This window comes from Nycticebus coucang, chromosome 8 (genome assembly GCF_027406575.1).
Source record: "Nycticebus coucang isolate mNycCou1 chromosome 8, mNycCou1.pri, whole genome shotgun sequence".
Taxonomy (NCBI): domain Eukaryota; kingdom Metazoa; phylum Chordata; class Mammalia; order Primates; family Lorisidae; genus Nycticebus; species Nycticebus coucang.
In genome coordinates, this window is record NC_069787.1 from 10,088,711 (window position 1) to 10,112,814 (window position 24,104).

The 24,104-nt window shown below is 47.3% G+C and overlaps 1 protein-coding gene across 1 annotated transcript in view; it reads left to right on the forward strand.

The window, feature by feature from the left end:
* Window positions 1–22,909, forward strand: part of LHFPL4 (LHFPL tetraspan subfamily member 4) — a 51,514-nt gene extending 28,605 nt beyond the window's left edge. Inside the window, exons 3-4 of the mRNA XM_053600576.1 lie at window positions 16,713–16,949; window positions 19,428–22,909. Coding sequence (XP_053456551.1) covers window positions 16,713–16,949; window positions 19,428–19,528 — 338 coding nt within the window. The 3' untranslated portion in view covers window positions 19,529–22,909. The remainder of the gene's footprint in view (window positions 1–16,712; window positions 16,950–19,427) is intronic.
* The last annotated feature ends 1,195 nt before the right edge of the window (window positions 22,910–24,104 follow it).

Below are 24,104 nucleotides of genomic sequence, written 5' to 3' on the forward strand. Positions count from 1 at the left end.
GAATACTTCCTAACTGGCTCGATGCCTGTAGCTCAAGTGGCTAAGGTGCCAGCCATAAACACCTGAGCTGGCGGGTTCGAATCCAGCCCGGACCTGCCAAACAACGACAACTGCAACCAAAAAAAAAAAAAAAAATAGCCGGGCATTGTGGCGGATGCTTGTAGTCCCAGCTACTTGGGAGGCAGAGGCAGGAGAATCGCTTGAGCCTAGGAGTTGGAGGTTGCTGTGAGCTGTGATGCTACAGCACTCTACCCAGGGTAACAGCTTGAGGCTCTGTCTCAAAAAAAAAAAAAAGAATACTTCCTAACTCATTGTATGAGGCCAGCATTTTCCTAATGCCATAACCAAAGACATTACAAGGAAAGAAAACTACAGACCAATATCTTTCATGAATGTAGATGCAAAATCTTCAATAAAACATTAGCAAATTAAATCCAATCATGTATAAAATGAATGGTACACCATGCCCACTTGGGATCTTTGTCAGTATGCCAGGCTGGTTCAGCATTAGAAAATGAAATCCCTTACATGAACCATCTAAATAAGAAAAATCACTAGCTGCAGAAAAAACATTTGACAAAATCCAACAAGTATTCATGATGAAAACTGCAGTAAACCAGGAATACAGGGGAAAATCCCCAACTTGATAAAGAACATCTACTTTTAAAAACCTGCATATGGGGGTGGCGCCTGTGGCTCAAAGGAGTAAGGCACCAGCCCCATATGCTGGAGGTGGTGGGTTCAAACCCAGCCCCGGCCAGAAACTGCAAAAACAAACAAACAAACAAACAAAAACCCTGCATATGACACAGGTCAGTGACTTAGCTTTGACTGTGGTGGCCAATGTAGTAAAGGTGGCAGTGGCAGCCACAACTCTGCGGTCTGTGTCTTATGATGTGTCAGCTGCCACCGTTGGCTTGGGCTTGGTATGTATAGATGGCTAGTTAGGATTCTTGTCACCATTTTCCATTTCTGCAACCTTTTGGTGCCCCCTGCCTGGTGCCTTCCTAAAGAGGCAGTGCTTGAACAGCGCTCTGTTCTCTAATGTGGCCACTGTTGAAATACCCCAGCCAAAAGACCAAGATTAGATTTCTTCACCATGTGAATAACCATCTCCACAATGCAGCCAACTTACTGGATTCCCATTCCAGTTGACCACAAAGCTCCTGGTAACTTCTGCTTGTAATGGAACATGGAATGTGGCCCCTTCAGGAGAGGTTCTGGACTTTGAAACAACATGATGAAACTGGAAAATAAATCTCCTGATGGAATAAGTGAATGTCCAAAGATCAGAATGATAGTAACCCTAAATCAGCTACACAGAGTCCTGCCTTCCTTTGGTTTTACTTTGAACTCAGATGAACAAGTGGTGTCACCATAGCAAAGGCAATCCAGAAGGTCCTTTAATGTGGAAACCTCAGGAATAGACTGTAACAAAGATAGTTTCTGATCCCCATTGTTCTGTGAAGAAGGATATTTGAAAAGAGGAAATAGAGAAATACCAAAGATTATTGGAGCAATTTAAAGAAAGCGGTCATGGAAACTCTCTGGTGACTTCAGATCATCACAGGTGTCCAAATGGGAGAGTTTCTGATACAGAAACTGTATCAGTGGCTGAAATCCAATTTGAAAATGAAAGTAAGAGGGGACACCAGCTGAAACCTGACCTATCAGAAAAAACGTCAGGCCAACTCAGCCTGGGCAGTGGAAGCAATGACTTATTCAGGAGGAAAATGCCAACACTTCATAGAAAGGAAAGAATGGCTTAGGCCAAGAGAGGGATAGAAGAACAGATGATCTTCTTGAACTTACGGAGGACATGGAAAGGAAATTAATAATGCCCTTGGGCTGGGCACAGTGGCTCATGCCTGTGGGAGCACTCCGGGAGGCCGAGGTTGGTGGATCTCCTTAGCCTAGGTGTTCAAGACCAGCCTGAGCAAGAGTAAGTTCCAATCTCTACTAAAAAATAGAAAAACTAGCTGGGTGTTGTGACAGCTACCTGTAGTTTCAGCTACTTGGGAGGCTGAGGATAAGAGGAGTGCTCAAACCCAGGCGTTTGAGGTTTCTGTGAGCTATGATGTTAAGGCACTCTACCCAGGGTGACAGAGTGAGACTCTGTCTCAATAATAATAATAATAATGATAATAATAATAATAATAATGCCCTCGGTCATGGCTCACATGATAAGATTCTAAGTAGAGTTTTCAAATTTCAAATTAAGAACTTGAACTATTACTGGCTCAATAATCAAGTCATTAATTTTACATTTTTTCTGGTGAAATAAAAATAAGCAAGGCTAGTCAACACTTCATATGTTCAATAATTTCTTCTTTCCTAAATTGAAATCTAGTGGTTCCCAAGCAGTGAAAATTTTCCCAAAGACGGTAAATTTCTTTGAACAAGAACTTATTCTGGTGTTTATTCATCAGAAGGTACAATGGAGCCTGGTGGTTATAGATCTAGAAAAAAGTGTCTTGAATATCTGGATTCTATCTCTTTCAGTATTTACAGGATGGAAGTAAGACCAAAGGAAATGCGGATTTGAATCTTTTAGAGTGGACCCACTACATCAGGAAGACGTATGAGATTCCTTAATAGTTGAATGAGAGTAATTGTGGAATGCTTAGTTGTAAATATGCAGATTATGTCTCTAGGAAAAAAAACTGTTACATTTACAAAGCAACCAGATGCCTCTCCTCATGAAGATGTGGGAAATCCTTCATCAGCAGTTGCTATGAGTATGTCTCACCTGGTCCCTCTAGCTGCTGGTGGTTCTTTCACAGACATTTCCATTTACCTTATGCATTGTGAGTTAAAAAGTCTGTATCACTTCTGTTCTGTCACCAGTACTGAATGGTCAAAAGTACAAGAAAGGCTCTCACTGCATCCTAGTCCTGACCTGGGACATGGAGGGCTGCTTGCAACCCTGTTTTTAAGGGTGTACCTGTTCAGAGCCTGAACTATTCAATCCACACAAGAACGAATGCTAGTTAGTACTTTGAAAAATTTCCCTTATGAATGTGGGAAATTCATGATTTATCCTGTGAATTGTTAAGAAAAAGAACAGGATACAAGAATCAAAGCAAATAGACCACCTTCAGAATGGGAAAAAATATATCCATATTATGAATCTGACAAAGGGTTGATAACTAGGATCTATAGAAAACTCAAATTAATCAACAACAACAAAAAAAGCTAGGCTTGGCACCTGTGGCTCAAGCAGCTAAGGCGCCAGCCACATACACCTGAGCTGGCGGGTTCAAATCCAGCCCAGGCCTGCTAAACAACAATGACTGCTGCAACTAAAAAATAGCTAGGCATTGTGGCTGGCGCCTATAGTCCCAGCTACTTGGGAGGCAAAGGCAGGAGAATCACTTGAGCCCAGGAGCTGGAGGTTGCTGTGAGCTGTGATGCCACAGCACTCTACCCAGGGTGACAGCTTGCGGCTCTGTCACAAAAAACAAAAAAAAAAAAAAAAAAAAGCTAACAATCTCATCTATCACTGGGCAAGAAACATGAATAGAACCTTCTTTAAGGGAGAGATAAATGGTTAACAAACATATGAAAAAATACTCATCATCTCTAATTATCAGAGAAATAAAAATCAAAACCACCCTGAGATATCACCTAATCCCGGTAAGATTAACCCACATCACAGAGTCCCAAAGTTGCAGATGCTGATGGGGATGTGGAGAGAAGGGAACACTTTTACACTGTTGGCAGGACTACAGACTAACATAGCCTCTTTGGAAAAAAAGTATGGAGAATCCTCAAAGAACTCAAATTAAATCTCCCATTTGACCCCACAATTCCACTACTAGGCATTTACTCAGAAGAAAAAAAAATCCTTTTATCATAAGGACATATGCACTAGATTGTTTATTACAGCTCAATTTATAATCACCAAGATGAAGAAACAGCCTAAATGCCCACCAACCCAGAAATGGATTAACAAGCTATAGTGTAAGTATATCATGGAATACTATTCAGCCATAAAAAAGATAGTGGTGTCACAGCTTTTATATTAACCTGGATGGAGTTGAAACACATTCTTTTCAGTAAAGTATCACAAGAATGGAAAAGCAAATATCCAATGTACTCAATACTAATATGAAGCCAGTAGATGATCTAATTCATGCCCATAAAGGAGAAAAACTCATTTCAATTCAAGTTGGGGGGAGAGGGAATGAGGGAGAGGAGAGAGAGGGGGTGGGTCTTCCCACTGAATGGACACAACATAGGGGTGTATGGTACACCTTTTGGATGCCGGACATAACTACAAGAGAGACTCTACTTAACAAATTCAAATATTGTGACTTGGTTATTGGTACCTTCACACTAACCTGTTATGATCTTTACTATAGATCAAACTAAATATATATTCCTATTGAAAAGTGATTATTAATATTCTTGTTATTGTGTTTGTCACCTTTTAAACATAAGTTTCACTCTCCTATTTTTCTAACAAACCCTGAAAACATGGAACTTGGTGATAAGGTAACCTGCCAAAATAAAGCAAATTTCTTTATTAGTCACACACACACACACACACCCCAAACCTCCAGACCTGCAGCTAAGGTCATATTTAGTGATGAGAAACTCCCATTAGGACCAAGAACAAGACAAGTGTGTCCCTTCTCACCACTGCTTTTCAACATCATACTGGAAGTCCTTAACACAATAAGACAAGAAAAGGAAATAAGAAGGATACAGATTGGGAAGGAAGAAATAAACATATCATCTGTTTGGAGATGACATGATCATCTATATAGCAAATTCAGTAGAATCAACAACAACAACAAAACCCAGCCTATTGTGGTAGTGCATGGGGTGCAAGGCTATAGTGTGCTACAATCACATATTCAGAGAGCCACTGCACACTATCCTGGGCAACACAGTGAGATCCCCTATCTATTTAAAAAGAAAAGAAGGAAAGGAGGAAGAAAGAAACGGAGGAAGGAAGGGAGGGAGATTATCCTGGAACTAATAAGCAATTATAGCATGATTGTAGGACACAAGGTTCATATACAATGCTAAGCACTTTCTTATATATCAAGAAGAAGAAGTATAATTTCTTTTCTTTTCTTTCTTTCTTTCTTTTTTTTTTTTTTTTTGAGACAGAGCCTCAAGCTGTCACCCTGGCATCACAGCTCACAGCAACCTCCAACTCCTGGGCTCAAGTGATTCTCCTGCCTCTGCCTCCCAAGTAGCTGGGACTACAGGGGCCTGCCACAATGCCCAGCTATTTTTTGGTAGTAGCTGTCATTGTTGTTTGGTAGGCCCAGGCTGGATTCGATCCCACCACCTCAGGTGTATATGGCTGGCCCCTTAGCTGCTTGAGTCACAGGCACCAAGCCAAGAAGTATAATTTCAAATGAAAAATACAATACCATTTAAATTAATACCCCCCCCCAAATGAAATCTATTGTATAAATCTAACAAGATTTATATGTGGATAACTGCAGAACTCTGATAAAAGAAATAAAAAAAGAACTAAATAAATGGAAAGATATACCATGTTCATGAATAAAGAAGACTCAATATTGTCAAGATGTTAGTTCTTCCCAAAATGATCTATAAATTCAATGAAATCTCAGTCAAAATTCCAGAAAATTATTTTGTGGATATTGAAAAACTGATTTGAAAGATTAGCTAGATGCGGTGGTGCATGCCTATAGTCCCAGCTACTTGGGAGGCTAAGACAGGAGGATCACTTGAGTCCAGGAGTTCTTGGCTATAGTGCGCTATGCTGATCAGGTGTCTGCATTAAGTTCAACATCAATATGGTGACCTCTCCAGAGCAGGGGACCACCAGGTTGCCTAAGGAGGAGTGAACTGGCCCAGGTTGGAAACGGAGCATGTCAAAATTCCCATGCTGTTCAGAAATGGAATCACACCTGTGAATAGCCACTGCACTCCAGCCTGGGCAGCATAGCAAGACCCCCATCTCTAAAAAAAAAAGAAAGAAAGAAAGATTACATTGAGAGGTAAAAAATACAAAATGGCCATAAAACATTGAGGAAGAAGAACAAGGTTGGAGGACTGACACTACCCAACTTCTAGACTTACTAAAGCTACAATAACCAAGACAGTGTGGAATTGGTGAAGAAGATAGTCAACTGATCTTTGACAAGAGTTCAAAAGCAACACTGGAGAAAAATAGTGTCTTCAACAAATGATACTGGAACAACTAAATATCCACATGCAAAATAAGAATATAGACACAGACCTCATAATCTTCATAATGGATTGCAGACATAAATGTAAAACTATAAAACTTATAGAAGTCAAAATTAGAAAAAATCCAGGTTATAAAGGACTTTTTAGATACAAAACCAAAGACATAGTTCATGAAAGAAAGAATTGATAAGCTGGACTTGATTAAAATTAAAAAGTTCTGCTCCGTGACACTATCAAGGGAATGCAGACAAGCCACAAACTGGGAGAAAATATTTGTAAAGGACACATATGGCAAAGGACTCTTCTAAAATGTAAAAAGAACTCTTACAACTCAAAAACAAGAAAACAAATAACCCAATTAACAATTGGGCCAAAGACCTTTAATAGACACTTCACCAAAGAAAAAATAGATGAAAAAAGATGGCAAGTAAGCATATGGAAAAATGCTCCACGTTATGTGTCATCTGGGAAATGCAAATCCAAACAGCTATGACATATAACCTCATACCTGTTAGAATAGCCAAAATCCAGAACACTGACAGCACCTAATGCTGGTAGGATGTACAGCAACAGGAATTCTCATTCATTGCTAGTGGAAATGCAAAATGATACAGCCATTTAGGAAGGCAGTTTGATAGTTTCCTACAAAAGTATGCATAGTTCTACCACATGATCCATCAACGACATTCCTTGGTATTTACCCAAAGGAGCTGAATACTCACGTCCCCACAAAATCCTGCACATAGATGTTGGTAGCCACTTTATCCATAATTGCCAAAAGTTGGAAGCAACCAAGATGTCCTTTAGTGGATGAATGGATAAATAAGCTTTGGCACAGCTAGAAAATGGAATATTCTTGAATGCTAAAAAAGACTGTGAGCTATGAAACCATGAAAAAATATGGGGGAAACTTACATGTCTATCACTAAGTGAAAAGTGAAAAAAGTCCGGTCTGAAAGGGCCACATACTGTATGGTTAGAATTATATGACATTCTAGGAAAGGCAAAATTACAGAGACGGTTGAAAGATGAGTGGTTGCAGGGAGATAGGGGGAGCAAGTGATAAATAGAGCACAGAGGGGCAATGAAACAATTCTGTGTGTGACAGTACAATGATGAATAAATGCCATTATACTTTTGTCAAAACCCATAGAATATACAACCCCAAGAGTGTATCCTAATGTTAAATATCAACTTTGGGTGATAATGATGGGTCAGTGTTGGTTCATCGATTTTAAGAAATATATCACACTCCCGGGGGGATGCTGAAAGTGGGAGAGGCTGTGCCTGTGTAGGGGCAGGCATCTAAGGGAAGTCTTTGAACTTTCTGTTCAATTTTGCTGTGAATCTAAAACTGCTTACAAAATAAAGTCTATTAAAAAAAGAATGTACTATATACAGCATTCTATACCTTTATATTCTTTTTTTTTTTTGAGACAGAGTCTCACTCTGTCACCCTCAGTGCCGCCCATTTTTGTATTTTTTATTTCTTTTTTTTTTAATTTTTTAATTTATTATGCAATTTCTTTCTTTTTTTTTTTTTTGTAGAGACAGAGTCTCACTTTATGGCCCTCGGTAGAGTGCCGTGGCCTCACACGGCTCACAGCAACCTCCAACTCCTGGGCTAAAGCGATTCTCTTGCCTCAGCCTCCCAAGTAGCTGGGACTACAGGCGCCCACCACAATGCCTGGCTATTTTTTGGTTGCAGTTTGGCCAGGGCCGGGTTTGAACCCACCACCCTCGGTACATAGGGTCGGCGCCTTACTGACTGAGCCACAGTCTTATTACTAATGGCTAGTGGCATTCCATGGCATGGATACACCATAACTTATCTAACCAGTTCCCTTTTAAAAGACATTTTTGGTTTTTTATTATAAATATAGTGATTCAGTGAAGGACTTGCACGATATTCATGAGTAGGCACAAGTATAGACGTAGGATAAAGTTTACACAGCCTTATAGGTGGTATATCTGGGGGGAGGGAAAGAAGATACAGTTGAGTCAAGGGGAAGTGCACGTGCCTCCTTCACGTCCTACAACCAGTGGAGACCTGTCACCATTACAGTTGATGCTAGTAGTACTCAGTTGACTTTATGGCCTTGAGAAATAGGTATCCCCATTCCTATGATTATAAAACTGAGGTTCAGAGTGGTAAAGGGACTTTCTCAGTAATATTCGGCTAAAATATTTTTTTCCCAATAAATATACATGATACAAAATTCAAAAGGAATAAAGTATTATTATATAAGTTAGGACTAGTTTTGGCTGCATGTAATAGGAAAACCAAAAACAATCCTGGTTTCGCAACCTAAGATTCTAGTCTCTTATGTGAAACAAGAATTAAGCAGTCCAGATCTGTTTTGGTAGCTCCGGAAGTCAGTAGCAACTCCCAGCTTTTTTCTCCACCACTCCTGGGGTATGGCCCTATCTTCATTGTTGAAGATGCCTGCTAGATCACAAGCTATCACATCTGCATTCCTGGCAGCAAGAGGAAGAAAGGGCTGAAAAAAAAAAGTGTGGTGGTGGGGGGAGGGGAGAAAGAGTTCACTGTGGCATCCTCATAAATTTGTTTATATAAAGTTGTTTCCATCTGGGCACAGTGGCTCACGCTGGTAATCCTAGCACTTTGGGAGGTCAAGGCAGGTGGATTGCTTGAGCTTACAGATTTGAGACCAGCCTAAGCCAGAGTGAGACCCCTCTCTAAAAATAGCCTGTGGGGTTATGGGTGTTGTGGCAGGCGCCTGTAGTCCCAGCTACTTGGGAGGCTGAGACAAGAGAATCGCTCGAGCCCAAGAATTTGATACCATGGCACTCTACCAAGGGCAACAAAGTAAGACTGTCACAAACAAACAAACAAACAAACAAAATAAAATATTTTAAGGTTGTTTGCTTGGCTGGTCATGGTGCCTCATGCCTATAATCCTAGCACTCTGGGAGGCCAAGGCAGGTGGACTGCTTGAGCTCAGGAGTTCAGGACCAGGCAGATCAAGAGCAAGACCCCCATCTCTACTAAAAATAGAAAAGTAATCCAGACGTGGTGGCAAGTGCCATAGTCCCAGACACTCAAGAGGCTGAGGCAAGGGGATTGCTTAAGCCCAGGAGTTTGAGGTTGCTCTGAACTAGGGTGAGGCCATGGCACTCTATCTAGCCTGGGTGACAGAGCAAGATTCTGTCTCAAATTATGCTTGGTGGCACATACCTATAGTCCTACCTACTTGGGAGGCTGAGGCTGAGGCAGGAGGATCCCCTGAGCTCAAGAGTTTGAGGTTGCAGTGACCTGATTGCACCACTGCACTTCAACCCGGGCAACAAGGCAAAACCTCCATCTCCTAAAAAAAAAAAAAAAAAAATGACCTGGGCAACTTGGTCAACATCAAATAACTATTGGCTGAACTTGATAGCTCATGCCAGAATCCTACCATTCTGGGAGGCTGAAGCATGTGGATCACTCGAGCTTGGGAGTTCAAGACCAGCCTGAGCAAGATCTAGACCCCTATCTCTACTAAAAATAGAAAAATAAGTCAGGCATGATGGTGGGCACCCATACTACTTGGGGGGCTGAGGCAGGAGGATAGTTTGAACGCAGGAGTTGGAGGTTGCAGTGAACTAGGCTGACACCACAGTACTCCCGCCTGGGCAAAAGAGTGAGACTCTATTTAAATAAATAAAGTTTTTGCCTTGAAGCCTCATAATTCATCTGCATGTATTCTTGCCTAGTCATGTCATCACATCTGTCTGCAAGGGACGTTGGAAAATAGTCTTTTCTCTCTATAGTCAAGGTTTTAGCTAACAATTAGGGATCCTAATGATAATAAAGAAGGGATGAATAGATACCACAGCAAACTATTTGTCTCTCCCATTGTTACTTGGTAAAAAAGATAAGCTTAAGTCCTTCCCCCAGGCAGCTACTATTACATTTCTTGAATATCTGGAAAAAGTCTTGTCTCTTTTGTCCAAGAAATTTTTTTTTTTTTTTTTGCGACAGTGTCTCCCTCTGTTGCCCATGCTAGAGCACCATGGCCTCAACCTAGCTCATAGCAACCTCAAACTCCTGGGGTCAAGAGACCTTCCTGCCTCAGCCTCCCGAGTAGCTGGGACTATAGACACCTGCCCAAACACCACCTAATTTTTCTATTTTTAGTAGAGATGGGGTCTGACTCTTGCTCAGGCTGGTCTGGAACTCATGAGCTCAAGCTATCCACCCATCTTGGCCACCCAGAATGCAGGGATTTCAGGTGAGAGCCACTGCGCCTGTCCCTATTTCAGATTTTTAATGTTTTTTTTTTTAAATGACGGGGTCTTGCTCTGTTGCCCAGCTGAAATGGCATAATGATAGTTCATTGTAACCTTGAACTACTGGGCTCAAGTGATCTACCTGCCTCAGCCCCCTGAGTAGCTGGGATTATAACCATGTGCCACTATGCTTTGCTAATTTTTTAATTAGTTTTTTGTACAGATGGGGTCTCACTACGTTGCTTAGGATAGTCTTGAACTCCTGGTCTCAGGCAATCCTCTTATTTCTGCCTCCCAAAGTTCTGGGATTACAGGCGCAAGCCACCACACCCAGCCTGTCCAAGATTTTTTCCCACTCTGCCAAGAGTCACCGTGATCTGCCTTAAGAATTTGCCATGGGGGGCGGTGCCTGTGGCTCAGTGAGTAGGGCGCCGGCCCCATATGCCGATGGTGGCGGGTTCAGGCCCAGCCCCGGCCAAACTGCAACAAAAGGGCGTTGTGGCGGGCGCCTGTGGTCCCGGCTGCTGGGAGGCTGAGGCAGGAGAATCGCGTGGGCCCAAGAGTTGGAGGTTGCTGTGAGCCGTGTGACGCCACGGCACTCTACCCGAGGGCGGTACAGTGAGACTCTGTCTCTACAAAAAAATAAAAATTAAAAAAAAAATAAATAAATAAATAAAAAGAATTTGCCATGGGCAGCGCCTGTGGCTCAGTGGGTAGGTCACTGGCTCCAAATACCAAGGGTGGTGAGTTCGAACCCCGCCCCGGCCAAACTGCAACAAAAAAAACAGCTGGGTGTTGTGGCGGGCGCCTGTAGTCCCAGCTACTCGGGAGGCTGAGGCAAGAGAATCGCTTAAGCCCAGGAGTTGGAGGTTGCTGTGAGCTGTGATGCCACTGCACTCTACCAAGGGCGATAAAATGAGACTATCTCTAAAAAAAAAAAAAGAAGGAATTTGCCATGCTACTTCTCATCTCTCATTTGATTCTCATGAAAGCTCTACGAAGTGAGTAGAGCAGATATCATGATCCTCATTTGGTATGTGAAGAAACTGAAGACCAGAGAAGGAAATTGACTTTGCCCAAAATCACAGCATAAAGGGTGGCTTTGAGCCTGCTGTGGAAACAGAACAAACTGGAATGTGCTTCTCAATTATGGGACACATGCAGGATGGTATCAAGCAGCCAGTGGTAAGCACAGGGTTCCGATTCCAATTTATTTCATAACTGCAAGGAAATATGTCTTCTTTTTTTGTATTTTTCAATTTAATAGACATCAGCATATTACTTTTCTAAAGGTTTGTACAGTATACATTTTTTTGTATCGCATGACATTTTATTTTGTGTTTAGAAAGATGTTGCACACCATTCGTGTCGTTTCAGACATCTCTCAGTCTCAGTGGCTGTGTGTTGTCTTTGTTTTCACATATTTGAACAGATCTGGGCCTCTCGTGCAGTTCCAGCTAGGATAAGCCAGGAGGGTTTGCCCACCTGGGCCTAATATACCTTTAACTTCTCTCACATTTACTAATATGTCTTTTAAACAAAGAGCGATCAGCCCTCCGGCTCAGAGCATTTGGTAGACAAAAGTATCTAGCTAGAATCTGAGAACATTGTTTTGATTTCAATATACTTACATTTATAGTGTCTTTCTATTTATGGCAAATAATCCTGGTTCCCTTTTCTTTGAAAGTGATTTAAGTTTACTTTTTTATTATATACATCTAAGTTTAAAAACAAGTTTATTCAAAGAAAAACATTAAGTAAGGACCTATCAAAGTTTGAATACGGATCCCATCCCACTGGCTGTGTGACATTGGATAAAACACTTGGCTCCTTTGAGCTTTGGTTTCCTCATCTGCAAAATGAAGGTGACAGTATTTTGCACCTCATAGATTTTTTTTATAGGAATGAATGAGATTTTGAATGTCAAGAGCTCAACGTCTGGCACAGAGTTAAGCACTCAATATTATTTTTAACATTATCACCTTATTAATAATAGTAGTATCATCTTAATTTTATCAAAACAACTTCTGGCTGCTTGGAACAGGGAATGGTAGTGGACTTTGGGGTAACTGGATGGAGATGCCCTATCCTAGAGCCCGGGCCCCTACACCAGTCGTTCTCACCAGGAATCGTCCTCCCACCAGGGGACATTTGGCAACATCTGGAGATTTTTCATTCTGACTAGGCGAGGCAGTGCCACTGACGTATGCTGGGTAGAGGCCAGGGATGGTGATAAACAGCCCACAGTGCCCAGGACAGTCTTCACCACGAAGACCCTGAGGCTGAGAAACCTTGTCCCACGCTGTACCCTTGCGCCCCTCCCTGTGCCTCAGCAGCAGCTGACTCTTCCACCAGTTCATTGTTTCCAAAAGAGGCTTGAACTTGGAATCCAAAGACCTCAACCTCAGTTTTCTCATCTAGCACATAGAGATGCTGAAGCCTGCCTTGTGCTTCATCTCCTGCTGGGGAAACCTCTGGGGTGACTTTCCTGCCCTGAACTATCCCTGAGAGTCTCTTCCATGCTTCCGGGGAAGGCCCAGCTGATTGGCTTTTCTCCTTTTGTTTGCGTTCTGGGTGTTTCTCATTCCCAGGGGCCTCTGGGGCCTCCTAGCCACCATCTGAAACCCCGCAGAGCAAAGCAGGCTGGGTGAATGTTCCCGCCTCCTCGGCCTCGCCTGTTCCTCCAGTCTCGGCTCCTCGTCTGTTTCCCTTGGGGCACTCCTTGACACGTATCATCATTCTGTGTGTTGACCTGTTGATTTTATTCCTCTGCAAATGCCTCTACTCCTGAGGACAGACGCCACACCTGCCTGGGTCCCCGGCACTCTGAACAGTGCCTGGCACATTACAGGCCCTCAGAAATTTATCTGTGGAATGTAGGAAGGGAGAGGCGGAGCTAGACAGGACAGGGTGAGGGGATAGAAAAGGGGAAGAGAGAGAAAAAGAGAAAATAGAGGGGTAAAAAGAGAAAATAGAGATCTAACAAAGGGGGGGGCGGAGACTGAGACTTGAGCACGATGTGGGGGGGGAGCGGGGAGAGAGAGAAGGAAGGAGAAAGAGAGAGAGAAGAGACAGATGTAAAGAAAGATGAATAGAGTGAAGAAGAAAAGAGAAGGGAACGGAGACCCGCGGAGAGCCCGAGCAGGCGCAGTGCAAAGAAAACCTCACGGAGGCCCCAGCGCCGGGGTGGAAGGGAGCGGACCGCGCGCGGGAGCCGGCAGCCCCCAGACTGGAAGCGCTGGGATACCCGCGCGGTTTCCATGGAGACAGGGACGCCCTCTGCAGGCTGCAGGTTTAGAGCCCCGGGATGCGGAAGCCGAACAAGTCCGCCTGGGGAAAGGCTCCCTGGGGACCCGAGGGCGGGGGCGAAGGGCTAGGGCTGCGATCGCTCCTTATCTCCCCCGCTCCCATCCTGGGCATTTGACCCTCCTCGCCTCCCTGACACGGTCCTGAAGGATCTGGCTAAAGGGCAGAGATAGGTGGCTCCTCAACCTCTTCCCACCCTGTTAAGGCTGGAGCGCACAGGGCGCAGGCCTAAGCTTTCTCTTCAGTTTCAGCTCTGTCCACCGCCCAGATGTGCACATCCACCCTTGGTTTTCCCCTTTGCTCCTCTGCGCTCGGGAGTCTAATCAGCATCTTCCAAGTCGTTTAATTCTGTGACTCACCTAACTCATCCCCGCCGCAGGGCTTTTGCATTTGCCATTGCGTTTGGCTGGAACCCTTTCCCCAGCCCTTAGGCAGCGGTACCACTAGAACCGGGAGGGAGCCCTGCTACCTGCGTGTGCGATCGCGGTGCTGGATCTGGGTGAGGAGCACGCCCGGGGGCGAGCGGGCGCACGGGGGAGGCATCCGGCAGCCTCACCCCGGGGAGGGGCCCGACCTGCTGGAGGCCTGGGGCGCCCTTCCTAGCTCCATAGCTGTGGTAGGGAGCTGGCAAAGCCGAGGGCCCTTTACCACCCTGCGGGCTGGCTGGGCAGAAATGACCCGCACATCCCTTGTGTCACAGCTATCATTTACAACCCAGGTTAAGCATCTCGTGGGCCTGGCGCGGGTCAAGGGCCTTATGGTTCCAACCAGAGCACTGTGGAACCTTCAGGTCTCAGACACGGCAACCCAGACGCAGACTAGACCGACAGATAGTAAATAGGAAGCCATTTCAGCCCGCAGCCGGAGTCAGAGTCCGAGGCCGGGTCAAGACCCTGACCCTGACCCCGGATGGTTTTGACTGGCCCGCGACCCCTCTGTGCGCTCCGCTGGGAGCCAATCTCTGTTACCAGAGGAATGCAGCATGCTGATTGGCTGAGGCTCGGCTCCCCGCAGAGCTGGGAAGAGCCCTGCGGGTCTGGCTTTGGGTAGAGGTGTGTCACTGAACTCGCAGAGGGTGGGCGCTATCTAGGGAACCATTTTCCCTTCCCTTCTCTCTCCTCCTCTCCCCTCCCTCCCCTCCCCTCCCCTTCCTTCCTCCTCCCCTCCCCTCCCCTCTTCCCGCTTCCGTCTTCCTTTCCTCCCTTCCTCCTTCCCTCCCTTCCTTCCTTCAACAGTCGCATTTTGTTGTCTGAGCTAGAGCGCCTTGGCATCAGCCTAGCTCACAGCAACCTCAAACTCCTGGGCTCAAGTGTTCTCCAGTCTCAGCCTCCTGAGCAGGTGGGATTTCAGGCGCGGCCACGATGCCTGACTAATTTTTCTGTTTGAGTAGAGATGGGGTGTGTGTGCGTGTGTGTGACACTCTTGCTCAGGCTGTTCTGGAACTCCTGACTTCAAGGGATCCTCCCACCTTGGCCTCCCCGAGTGCTAGGATTGCAGCCGTGGGCCACCACGCTCAGTTTAGGGACATCTTCATTTTGAAGACCTTTCTTGTTCTGCCCATTCTCCTTTTCTCTATCTCTGTCCTTCTCACCTGAAACCAACTCTCCCCATTATTTTCTTATTTGTGTAATTATTATTTTTACAATTATGACTAGTTTTGACAGTATCAGCCAAGATTTATTTGGGACTTACAGTGCCAAGCACTTGACACTTGTTGCCTTATGGAAAATTTTTTTTGAGACAGAGTCTCACTTTGTTGCTCTGGGTAGAGTGCCATGGACACATCATAGCTCACGGTAACCTCAAACACTTGGGCTCAAGATTTTTGCCTCAGTTTTTCTATTTTTGGGGTCTCACTCTTGTGAACTCCTCAAGCCATCCACCCACCTTGGCCTCCCAAAGCACTAGGATTACAGGTGTGAGCCACTGTGCCCGGCCCTCTTCTGTAATCTTTGCAACCTCTTGAAGATATCATCAATGTCTCCATTGTACATATGAGGAAACTGAAGCTCAAAAGTGAAGAAATTCATGAGAGTCGAGCATCTAGAAAATAGCTGAGCTCCAGCCTTTTAAACCACTTTGCTATAATGTACATAGCAAGCTCCATGATGCTAAAGTCCAAGTATCTTCCCTCCACCCCCAACCCCCACACAGTGGTCTAGGGCCTGGCACACAGAGCGCACTCAGTACCACCTGAGTGCCCGGCACTGTGCTAAGTGTCTCACAAGCATTGTTTCATTTAATCCTGGTACCCACCTTGTGAGGTAAGTACCATGGTGTTCACAGTACAGAAACAGGCCAGTCAGGTTCAGCAGCATCCCCAAGGTCATCCAACTGAGTAAGAGGGTCAACTAGGCCAAACACTATGGTTGGGGCTCCACAGTCCGTGCTTTTAGCACAGTGCTCAACTCTGTGAATGACAGTGTATTTCCATCATCTTGAAAGGAAATGGTGCCCAAGAAACATTTGTTGAATGGGTGATTAACATGAAAGAATGGGGCGGGGCCTGTGGCTCAAAGGAGTAGGTGCCGGCCCCATATGCCGAAGGTGGCGGGTTCAAAACCAGCCCTGGCCAAAAAAAAAAAAAAAAAAAAAAAAAAATGAAAGAATGGCCAGATCGGGGAAGAGTAAACATGGGCAGGATGCTAGAGAGAGCTGAAGGAGGTGGCTGTGGTTTGCTATTTTCTCGTATTTCCCTCAGGGCTTCCTGGAGGAGGAGTCCATTTGATGAGGGGAGAGAGAGGGCATTGAGGGTTCCAAAATGTTTCTGTTTCTGGAGCAAGAGGCTCTCATCCAAGATCCCCATGTGTCTGTCTTCTCCCCCTCCCCACCCCAGGAAGCAGTTTACAAGCACTTGGTTGGGTTGATGGGCAGAGTGGGAGTGCTGAGGGCCAGAATGAAGAGAGGTCTGGTGTCCTCGGACGCTGGGAAGTAATGATCCATTCTTTCTTCCTCCTGACCGTGGTGGTGGGCCCGGCGCCTGCGCCCCTCAGCTCTGTGCCTTGTCCTGGGCTGCATGATCTTCCCTGACGGCTGGGACGCCGAGACAATCCGGGACATGTGCGGGGCCAAGACAGGGAAGTACTCCCTGGGGGACTGTTCAGTGCGCTGGGCGTACATCCTGGCCATCATCGGCATCCTCAATGCCCTCATTCTCTCCTTCCTCGCCTTCGTGCTGGGCAACCGGCAAACAGACCTGCTGCAGGAGGAGCTCAAGCCGGAGAACAAAGGCGAGTGAGGCTGCGGGCAGGAGGGTGGCTGCGGGGGTCCTGATCCTGGTCCACACATGCTCCCCGGGGACCAGGACAATTTCAAATAAGTTTTTACATCATTTTTAAATTTCAGTTTTACTTAATTTTTTGCATAATAAAAGTGATGCAAAAATTGGAAACCTTACAGACGGTACAACCACCTTTTAAATGATTTGACACTTCCCCTCAAATCTCATTATTTGCGCACCTATGACCCAACAGACTTACTCGTGAGAGATGTGCAAAAATGTGGGTAGCAGGAGGTTCCCTACAGCCAGCAATTACAAACAAGCTAAATGGCCTTGGACAGGAGGATGGACAGCTAACTGGTGGTGTGTTCACATCACAGAGCGGAATGAAAACACTGCAGTTACCTATAACGGAGCGGCTGCATTTTGATGACATAATACCAAGGGGGAGAGGGAAGTCATCCGTTAGAAAAGGAGGAAGTCTGGTGGTGCCTGTGGCTCAAAGGAGTAGGGCGCTAGCCCCAGATGCTGGAGGTGGTAGGTTCAAAGCCAGCCCTGGCCAAAAATAGCAAAAACAAAAAAGAAAAGGAGGAAGTTGGAGTACCCAGATCTATGCGAACTATTGGCAGAGTCATGATTCTTAAATGGTGAGTTCACTGGAGTTTATCACCATTGTTTTATACTAAGTATATTACCTGTAAATTTTTGTATATATCAAGTAGCATTGAAATGCAATAAAGGAAAAATAACACATAAGGTCAGAGCCTCAGTGGTAATTGTTTCCATGCCTCTATAAACGTTATTATAACATAAGATGAAGGAGCTGTAGTTCATTTAATTATTCTCCTTTCAGGAGCTGTGAGGGAGGTTTCCAGGTTTTGCCTATTACTGATAATGCTACAAAGAACATCTTTTTGTTTGTTTGTTTGTTGTTTTTTTTGCAGTTTTTGGCGGGGGCCGGGGCCAGGTTTGAACCCTCCACCTCCAGTATATGGGGGGGCCGGCACCCTACTTCTTGAGTCACAGGCACCACCCCAAACATCTTTGTATAATAGTGCCTTTTCCTACACATGTGCAAGTGTTTTCCTGGTGTCTTTCCAGAAGGGGAATTGTGTGCTTAAAACTGTACTGATAGTGCCAGATGGCTTTCCAAAAGGTAGTGCCGAGCAGTCTTTTGACCCAGGGCTCCATCTTGTCCCCAGAGCATGCAGAGACAATGCATCAGTGAATGCTTTTCTGCCTGCGTGTACATTATTTACTTTGAGAAGTGGGAGCTATAACCTTCACAGTCACATCCTTCCTTGAGCACACTACATTAATTATATTCATCTCTTGGAAGTTTCTCACCTATAAATTGAGAATAAAGGCACTAAGGATTAAATGCAATAACGTATATGCTGTGTTATATCATTTGGCAGAAGGTAGTTTAGTATTTTGGTTGAACTCATGGACTGTGAAGGCAGATTGTCTGTATTGGAAGCAGGCTTAGAAATTACTTAACCTTGAGCTTCAGTTTCCTGCATTTCATAAAATGAAGCTGATGAGAACAGTACCACCTCCCAGGGCTGTCACGTGCCTGCTTGTAAAGTGGCAGGCTGGGTCTGGCACGTGGTGAATGCTCACTCAAAGCTGTCAGTCTTGCCAACTCCCCATCAGGCAGGCATTGAAACCACATTTTACAAATAAGAAAGAAGGCCCAAGCTCAGAGAGCTCCAATAACTTGCTCAAGTTCACATAGGCAGGATTGGAACCCAGGCTTTTCAGCCAGGTGGGGCCAGGGATTTTCTGCCCCCTTTTTGGGGCCCCCTGGGAAGCTGGTCTGCAAACCTGTACTCAGAGGGGCCTTGGGATGGAGACCCTCAGACCTGTGGGTTTCTGCGATCTTAGTCTGAGGGCAGGGTCTGCCCTCTGGAGGCAGCTTTCAGAAGTGCCAGACTCTGTGGCCCTTCTCTAGGTTTCTGGGATGCAGCTGAGGTGAGTTGTGCCCACTTAGCATCCCTCACCTTCCTCCCAATAGCCCCCTAACAATTCAGTGTTAAAAGGTGATATAATTAAAGCTCTCTTATAGAGCAGAAAAAAATAAAGGGCGGTGTAATGGAGCCCCACTTTGCCTTCCTGCAGCTGGGGATCTCCATCCCTTACTGGAAGTTCAAGATGAATGAGCCCCACAGTTCAGTTCAGAGCCAAAGACCTCTAGAACAAAAATACAAAATAAAATGAATTGTTACCATTCCCAGAATATACCATGTGCAACCTTTTGGCTGGCAAAATTTGTCCCTTTTTGACCTTTCAGAATTACCCTGCAGTTACCCCATTTAACAGATGAGGAAATCGGAATGGCTTACTCCAGCCCGCCGCTGCTCAGAGCTCGGTTGGGATTTCGCAGCGTGTTCAGCCCGTGCTTCTGCTTCGTTTTGCTCTATAGAATGTCCTGATGCCCTGGAGGTCTCTGACTTTCTCTGATTCTCTCTCTCTCTCTGTCTCTTAGATTTTGTGAGCTCTACAGTAAGCTCCGTGCTGCGGCCAGGGGGTGATGTCTCTGGATGGGGAGTCCTCCCCTGCCCCGTGGCTCACTCACAGGGACCCTGAAGGCCAGGACCACAGCCCAGGAATTGGCCTGACCTCAGCTTGTCCTGTTTCCTGTCCTCTCACCTCCTCTATTCAAGATCTGAGGGAAGATCCTGATCTCAGACTGACAACTCACTACCCGCCTGCCACCTCCAGGCTTTGAAGAGAGGATGGGGCTGGGGTGCAGCCTGGGGGAGGGGAGAGGCCCTCCAGCCCCTGGGAGGGCTTGATTCTGGCTCCTCCCTCAATTTGACCTAAGGGAGCCCATATCACCCAGGTCTCCTGGGCTTCTCTCCCTCTAGACTGGCCTAGAGGCCCTTGCAGATCCCCAGGGGAGGGAGGAGTTCCAGCTCCCAGCCTCTCAGAGGGCTGCTGCCTGGCTGTACCCTTGCCTCCTCTGGTCCCTGCCTTCTGCAGAAATTTATTCTAGACACTGCCCCAGGATGGGCCCGACTCTTTCCTACTTTTTTTTTTTTTTTTTTTTTGCCAATGATGGTTCCACCACTTCTGCCACAAAGCTCCAGGTGCCACCAGTCTCCACGGGGCCTGCTTTGCCCCTGTTCCAGCCTGTTTCCAGCTCTGCCAAAGGACTCTGAGATGCACCGAGGGAGAAAGCAGGGGGCCTCCTGGGCAGCAGCAGACTGGGGCCCTGACTGGCCCAGAGTCTAAGGAAAGACTTTCAGGCTCTGGAGCAGCGGAGGGGGCGGCAGCTGGAGCTTGGAACTGCTCAGCCTGGGCCAGCCTGGCCTCCTCTCTGCTGGGACATCTCTCCAATGACTGGACCCTTGACCCTGGCCTGTTTTGTACAGCACAGACTTCTTGGCCCTGTTGTCAGGGTTGGGGGTGGGAAGGGGTTTCCAAAGGTGGGGATTTAGGGGATGCCTCACCCCTTCTGTCCCTTCTCATGCCCCCCACACCCCGGGCATCTGCCAAGGGCAGAGACTGTCTTGCCTCTTTGATACTTTTCTGCATAACTTGAACTTGCAGGTCACCTCTGAACAGGGTACCCCTGTCCCCACCTTTTCCTCCTCCTTGCCCACCTGTCGCCTTGCGATATGCCCAGGGTCTGCACCTGATGGTCAGTGCTCCGAGCCGCAGCATGAGTGTGTGCGTATGTGTGTGAGCGTGTGTGCGCGTGCCAGTGTGTGTGTGTGTGTGAGCGTGTGTGCGCGTGCCAGTGTGTGTGTGCCGGGGGAGGGCAGGCGAGGTCTCCTCTCCCCGTCTCTTCCCACTGTGGGGGCATCTCCCACCCCTTTGGCAGGGGGCAAGTCAGGGAGACTCCAGGTGTTTTTTGAACACCGCTCATTTCCTTGTGGATCTGGCCGCAGAGCCATCTAGCCTTGGGAGTCCCCACCTGGGCCCCGACAACTCCTGTCGATGCCTGGGTGAGGGGCGGCGGACCCGCTTCCTCTAGAGCGCCTGGTCCTCGCGGCCCTGCCCCGGGGTAAGCGCGTGGCGCCCCCTACAGGCTCTGCGGGGAAGCGCGCCGCTGGCGTCTTGCCCCTCCAGCCTGGGCCGCAAGGAGGGAAGCGGTTTGGGAGCCTGGCGTGCCCAGCTTGTGTTCATTCCCATAGGATTCGGACCTGAGAGAATTTCCAAGAGACACCCCAGAAATCTTCTGCCCTTCTCCCCCATCTGGACCCTCCCCGGTGTCAGACCCCAGCTCCCCGACTCACTCCTGGGCACGTCCTGCGCTCTGGCCCGCACCAAGCGCCCCTCCCCGGCCCGGCCCAGGTCTCACTCCCAGCCACCAACCCGGCGGAGGACGAGGGCAGCCTGGCAGGGGCAGGAGGGAGTTCCGCGGACACTCAGGCACCAGTGCTGGGGTGAGGAGGAGTGGAGGGCGGGGAGAAAAAAAAGGAGGGGTGAGAGGCAGGAGAATAGAGACCAGGAGTGATGGAGAGAGGTCAGAGATGAGAATGGGGGTGGGGGAGGCAGGACCGGACAGGGCAAGAGGCAGATGGGAAGATGGGTTGGGGGTACCCCTGGGATGCAGGAAAAGGGAAAGAGACAGGAGCTGGGCACTCAGTGAGGGGACCACTTGTCTCCCAAGGACACCACCCGCGGAGGGGCCTTCCAGACACCTGTGCCTGATGGGGAGGTTGGCACGGACCCCCTCAGAGGCCTTGCAAGAAAGAGGCTGGAGGCGCAGAGCAGTCAGCCAAGGCCCTGTCTTTTTGTGGAGAACTGTGGTGGGGCCACAGCAACAGGTGGAAGGGAGCACCAGGTGCAGAGAAGGAGGAGGCCGCTCTGGTAGGCGCAGTCTGATGCCGTGTCCTGGCCACCATCCACCCAGCCGGCTGGAGCAAGGGGCATCCTGGAAATCAAGGAGTTTGGGCCTAGGAAATCAGAGTTGGGTGAGGGAGCCCCAGGGTGACACAGGCAGGGATAGAGGTTGGAGTAAGACCATACCATGGCCCTGGCTCTGAGGGGTCCTCATAGGCTGGAACAAAGTGGGTGGCAGATGCTTCAGCCAGAGGCCCAGGTGAGGCCCTGATGGCTCCCCTGGGGCAATGAAGACATCATGGAACGGGGACTTTGTGGTTTGGCTTTCACTAGGCTTTAGCCTTCAGGAGGAGAAAAAAAGAGGAGGTTCCTGATCTGTTGCTGACTTCAGGAAGGCTTTTTGGGTTCCAAGGTAGAGCCTTCCAGGTTTAGGTCCCCAAAAGAAGTCTTCCCCAGCTGTGACTGGATGGGGCAGATCTGGTTCTACCCACTTTTCTCTGCCCAGGTCTAGAGACTCAGGAGAGGCCAAAGCAGCTATAACCTAGAGATGGTTCAGTCTCTGGCTCACAGTGCTGGCCAGTAAAGTCTTCAGCCTAAGTCTTGGGGATGTAAAAATCTTCCCCTTTGGGGACATGTACCTATGGAGGAAAACTGCTTTTCTGAAGAGGTGAGGATTGTGGGCAGGATCAAGATCCTTTTCAGGCCTAGAATAGCCAAGAAGATGGGAGCTTTTAGGCAACGCTGTTGTGCCTGGCCTTTTGAGAGTCCTGCTTGGGGATGGGGGGATCATCCTTCTCCAGGTTCCAGTGTGAACTGAGGAAGGGAAACCCTCTCTTTGGAGAAGCTGGGATCTTCCCAGCACAAGAAACTTCCACAGGCCCTTGTCTGGCTTGCAGCTAGCTTTGGGTGGGACTGGAGTTTCCCGAACAAGAAGCAAGGAAGCATAGTCCTTTCCCAGAGCTCTGACCAGCAGACCCGAGGGCCTGTGATGTGTGACGTTAGGATAGCTTGGTGTTGTCCACACCCCATTAGTAAGTTTTGTCTGAATGTGTCCTTGGTGTTCATTGTCCAACTTGGTAACATTTATTTTGGTCCTGACCCTTTCTGCTGCTGCTGAGTTTGAGCTTCAGTGCAGGTGGAATGACATTCAAATAAAGAAACACTTTATATCACCCATGTTGGCTGCTTCTTTTCTGAGTCATCCCTCAGGGGATGAAAAGGGGTCAGGTTTGGCTGCATATCAACAGACCCTACTATTGTGGTTTAGCAAGATTATTTTACCATCACATTTTTTTTAAAAAAGTCTGGAGGTTAGCCAGAGCATGACTGAAATTGCCCACAGTCTTATCAGGAACCCAGCCTCCTTTTTTTCTTTCTTTCTTTTTTATTTTTTGGGTAGAGACAGAGTCTCACTGTACCGCCCTTGGGTAGAGTGCCGTGGCGTCACACGCGGCTCACAGCAAACTCCAGCTCTTGGGCTTATGTGATTCTCTTGCCTCAGCCTCCCGAGCAGCTGGGACTACAGGCGCCCACCACAACGCCCGGCTATTTTTTTTTTTTTTTTTTGTTGTTGTTGTTGCAGTTTGGCCGGGGCTGGGGTTGAACCTGCCACCCTCAGTATATGGGGCCGGCGCCCCACACACTGAGCCACAGGTGCCGCCCTCCTTTTTTTTTTTTTCTATACTTCCATTTTCTTTTTCTTTTTCTTTTTTTGTAGAGACAGAGTCTCACTTTATGGCCCTCGGTAGAGTGCCATGGCCTCACACAGCTCACAGCAACCTCCAACTCCTGGGCTTAAGCGATTCTCTTGCCTCAGCCTCCCAAGTAGCTGGGACTACAGGCGCCTGCCACAACGCCCGGCTATTTTTTGGTTGCGGTTTGGCCGGGGCCGGGTTTGAACCCGCCACCCTCGGTATTTGGGGCCGGCGCCTTACCGACTGAGCCACAGGCACCGCCCCTTCTTTTTCTTTTTTTTAGAGACAGAGTGCCATGGTGTCATAGCTCACAGCAACCTCCAGCTCTTGGGCTTAGGCGATTCTCTCGCCTCAGCTTCCCAAGTAGCTGAGACTACAGGCGCCTGGCACAACGCCTGGCTATTTTTTGTTGCAGTTTGGCCGGAGCAAACCTGCCACCCCTGCCACCCTACCCACTGAGCCACAGGTGCCACCCTATACTTCCATTTTCAATCCTGGCTTCCATCCTCAAGAACACCTCATGGGGGCGGTGCCTGTGGCTCAATGAGTAGGGCGCTGGCCCCATATACCATTTGTGGTGGGTTCGAACCCAGCCCCGCCAAACTGCAACATAAAATAGCTGGGTGTTGTGGCGGGCGCCTGTAGTCCCAGCTACTCTGGAGGCTGAGGCAGGAGAA